General features: G+C 63.2%; 1 protein-coding gene across 1 annotated transcript in view; it reads left to right on the top strand.

Annotated features, from left to right (window-relative positions):
• The window catches only part of WNT9B (Wnt family member 9B), a gene marked incomplete at its 5' end in the record, with an annotated part of 3574 nt that extends 448 nt beyond the window's left edge, over positions 1 to 3126 (top strand). The window contains 2 exons of the mRNA XM_021715465.1: positions 1206 to 1528; positions 2653 to 3126. Coding sequence (XP_021571140.1) covers positions 1206 to 1528; positions 2653 to 3126 — 797 coding nt within the window. The remainder of the gene's footprint in view (positions 1 to 1205; positions 1529 to 2652) is intronic.
• Positions 3127 to 3441: the final 315 nt, after the last annotated feature.

Here is a 3441-nt window from a genome sequence, read left to right as displayed (position 1 = left end):
AAGAGGGCTGGGGAACCGCCCTTCCCTCCTGTCCCCACCTCCCGCTCCCTCCTCACACCTGGAGGTCCAAGATCACGGGTGAGAGGAGGGCATGGGCGGCCAGGCGCTTCCGTGAGCCTTGTTCCCTCAGCCATCCGTCTCTGTCCATCATGTGCCTCCATGCATGCTCTGGTCCCTGCCTTCTTCCTGATCCACCCCCCCACCTGCTGAGCTCACGGTGAGCCCGGCCTGGGGCCAGACACTGGAGGGACAGGCAGAGTAGGGCCCCACCTCGGGAAGCTCAGAGTCTAGAGACAGGCCACATGTGACGCCATCACCGGGGGACGCAGCACCAGAAGGGGGACTTTTGCAGATATGCAGCGATGCTGCTCAGGGACACCAGGTGCCTCAGGCCTGCCACTCTCTGCTGGGGAGGTCTGCGACCCAGCGGATGCCCCCACACTCTCTCGGGGTATCATTGCGCCCCAGGGGCCCTAGAGAGCAGAGGAGGTGCCGAGCCCGGGTGGCCAGGTCTGGGCCACGCCCAGAGAGAAGAGGGTGGGCTGGAAATGGGTGGGCTGGTGGGCCAGGGGCACGTCAGGGAAACTCAAAGTCACTCTGTCCTGGGGTCTAATCCCCCGTGGGGGTTAGGCATTACGGGAAGATCACAGGGCATGCCAGGGGCCTCAGAGATGCACCAGTTCAGCTCACCACAGTGGCCTTAGAGTCAGGATGGCTGGTTTAGATCAGCTGGGCCTGCCAGGTTCCGGGGTGGCCTCTCTCTGCATCTGGTACCCTTACCTGCTAAGGCGAGACGGTGACTAGGCCTCTGAGTCTCACTCTGTCACTCAGGCTGGAGTGCAGTGGCACGATCACAGCTACCGCAGCCTCGACCTGCTCAGGCATTCCTTCGGCCTCGGCCTCTAGAGTAGCTGGGACTACAGGTGCATGCCACCACACCCGGCTATTTTATTTATTTATTTATCTATTTATCTATTTATTTATCTATTGTAGAGAAAGAGGTCTCACTATGTTGCCCGGGCAGGTCTCAAACTCCTAGGCTCAAGTGATCCTTCCCAAAGTGCTGGGAATACAGGCGTGAGCCACCGTGCCCGGCCGGAAGTTTCCTTTAAGCAGGTGCTCGCAGCCTGAGTTTGATGAACAGGCGGTGTTGAGGCTCACCCAGAGCTGTGTCCTTGGGCCACACTCTGGTGTCCTGCTCCCAGGGGGCAGGGGGCAGTCTCTGAGCTTCCTCCCCCTGCCCCATCCTGTGCCCGGCACAGGTTTCAAAGAGACGGCCTTCCTGTATGCTGTGTCCTCGGCCGCCCTCACCCACGCGCTGGCCCGGGCCTGCAGCGCCGGGCGCATGGAGCGCTGCACGTGCGACGACTCTCTGGGCCTGGAGAGCCAGCAGGCCTGGCAGTGGGGTGTGTGTGGCGACAACCTCAAGTACAGCACCAAGTTCCTGAGCAACTTCCTGGGGCCCAAACGAGGAGGCAAGGACTTGCGGGCACGGGCAGATGCCCACAACTCGCACGTGGGCATCAAGGTGAGCACGCCCCAGCTGCTGGTGCGCCTTCCCGCCTGGGCGCAGAGTTGGGCCTGCAGAGTTCACGCCAGGGCTGACTGCAGGCCTCAGCTGCGCTCTCCGGGCTCCTCCTCCAGGCCAGTATGGGTGCCAGGAGCACGACCGAAGTGGGGCTGGGGTCCTGGGCGTCACCGGCAACTGACAGCATGGGCGCAGGCTTGGGAATGGGCCTCAGTGGAGCAGGGGCGTGTGTGGAGAGGTGTCTCCATAGACGGCCCTCCCTGGAGGTCCTAGAAGCCCATGTCATTTGAAAACCTTATTCTAAGGCTGGATGTGGTGGGTCGCTCCTGTAATCCCAGCACCTTGGGAGGCCAAGGCAGGAGGATTGCTTGAGCCCAAGAGTTCGAGACCAGCCTGGGCAGCATAGTGAGATCTCGTCTCTACAGAAAATTTTTAAAAATAACCGGGTGTGGTGGTGTCCGCCTGAAGTCCCAGATACTCGGGAGGCTGAGGCAGAAGGATCACCTGAGCCCAGCAGGTCAAGACGGTGGTAGCCATGAGTGTGCCACTGCACTCCGGTCTGGGCAACAGAGTGGATCCCGACTCGAAAAAAAAAAAGCAAACCCTGACCTAGAGCAGCCCCTGCCCCTCTTCCTTCTCTGGCGGGCAGGTGGAGGAGGCCAGAGAGGAGAAGGGACCTGGCCGAGGTCACACAGGAGTGGGTCATGATATCAAGGCCCGTGGGGGCGAGGAGGCTGGGAGGGGCGGCACGGCGATGCTTGAGGAGCTGGGAGTCTGTGTCCCGTGTCCTCACCACAGAGTTGTGCAACCCAGGGCTGCCGTGTTCAGTTGTGTGTGCTGTCTATTCCACAAGAATGCCGGTCTGAGGGGAGGAGCTGGGCCGAGACCCGGCTGCATGGCCCTCACCAGGGGCACACGCCAGCTGCCCTCTGCCCGGGGTTGGGGAGGCTGCACTAGTTTGCACCAGGCGCCTGGCAGCTGACTGGGGTCCCGTGTGCCTGCTCACACAAGCCTCCCTGCCTCCCTCTCACCCTTCCATGTCGCCCTGCCGGGGCCGGCGCGTGGGGACCAGTGGGTGCCACCGGGCCTGGCTTCCGACCGCGCCTCCACCTGCCTCTCCACAGGCTGTGAAGAGCGGCCTGAGGACCACATGCAAATGCCACGGTGTGTCGGGCTCCTGCGCCGTGCGCACCTGCTGGAAGCAACTGGCCTCCTTCCGTGACACGGGCCAGGGACTGAAGCTGCGCTATGACTCAGCCGTCAAGGTGTCCAGTGGTTCCAACGAGGCCCTGGGCCGCCTGGAGCTGTGGGCCCCCGCCAGGCCGGGCAGCCCTGCCAAGGGCCTGGGGCCTGGGCCCGGGGACCTGGTCTACATGGAGGACTCTCCCAGCTTCTGCCGGCCCAGCAAGTACTCACCGGGAACGGCGGGCAGGGTGTGCTCCCGTGAGGCCAGCTGCGGCAGCCTCTGCTGCGGGCGGGGCTACGACACCCAGAGCCGCCGGGTGGCCTCCTCCTGCCACTGCCAGGTGCAGTGGTGCTGCTACGTAGAGTGCCAGCAGTGCGTGCAGCAGGAGCTGGTGTACACCTGCAAGCACTAGGCCCCGGCCCGCGGGCCCCGGAGGACCGCCGCAGCGTGTACAAGCCCTCCAGCAGATGGGAGGCATGCCTGAGCGCCCTGCTCCCCGCCGGTCCCCGCCCGGCCTCAGCCTCTCTCAACACTGCAAAGAGAAGCCAAGCTGGTGCGGTGGCTCACGCCTGCCATCCCAGCACGTCGGGAGGCCAAGGCGGGAGGATTGCTCACGCCCAGGAGTTCCAGGTCCTGCCTGGGCAACATAGCAAGACCCCATCTCTACAGAGAAAATTTCAAAGTTAACTGGATATTGTAGTGCACACCTGTAGTCCCAGCTACTCAG

The sequence above is a fragment of the Carlito syrichta genome, unplaced genomic scaffold, assembly GCF_000164805.1.
Source record: "Carlito syrichta isolate Samal-C Ts95f unplaced genomic scaffold, Tarsius_syrichta-2.0.1 Scaffold307140, whole genome shotgun sequence".
Classification (NCBI taxonomy): Eukaryota; Metazoa; Chordata; class Mammalia; order Primates; family Tarsiidae; genus Carlito; species Carlito syrichta.
The sequence above is the reverse complement of the archived record's forward strand: the minus strand, read 5'-3'. Positions and strand labels throughout refer to the sequence as shown.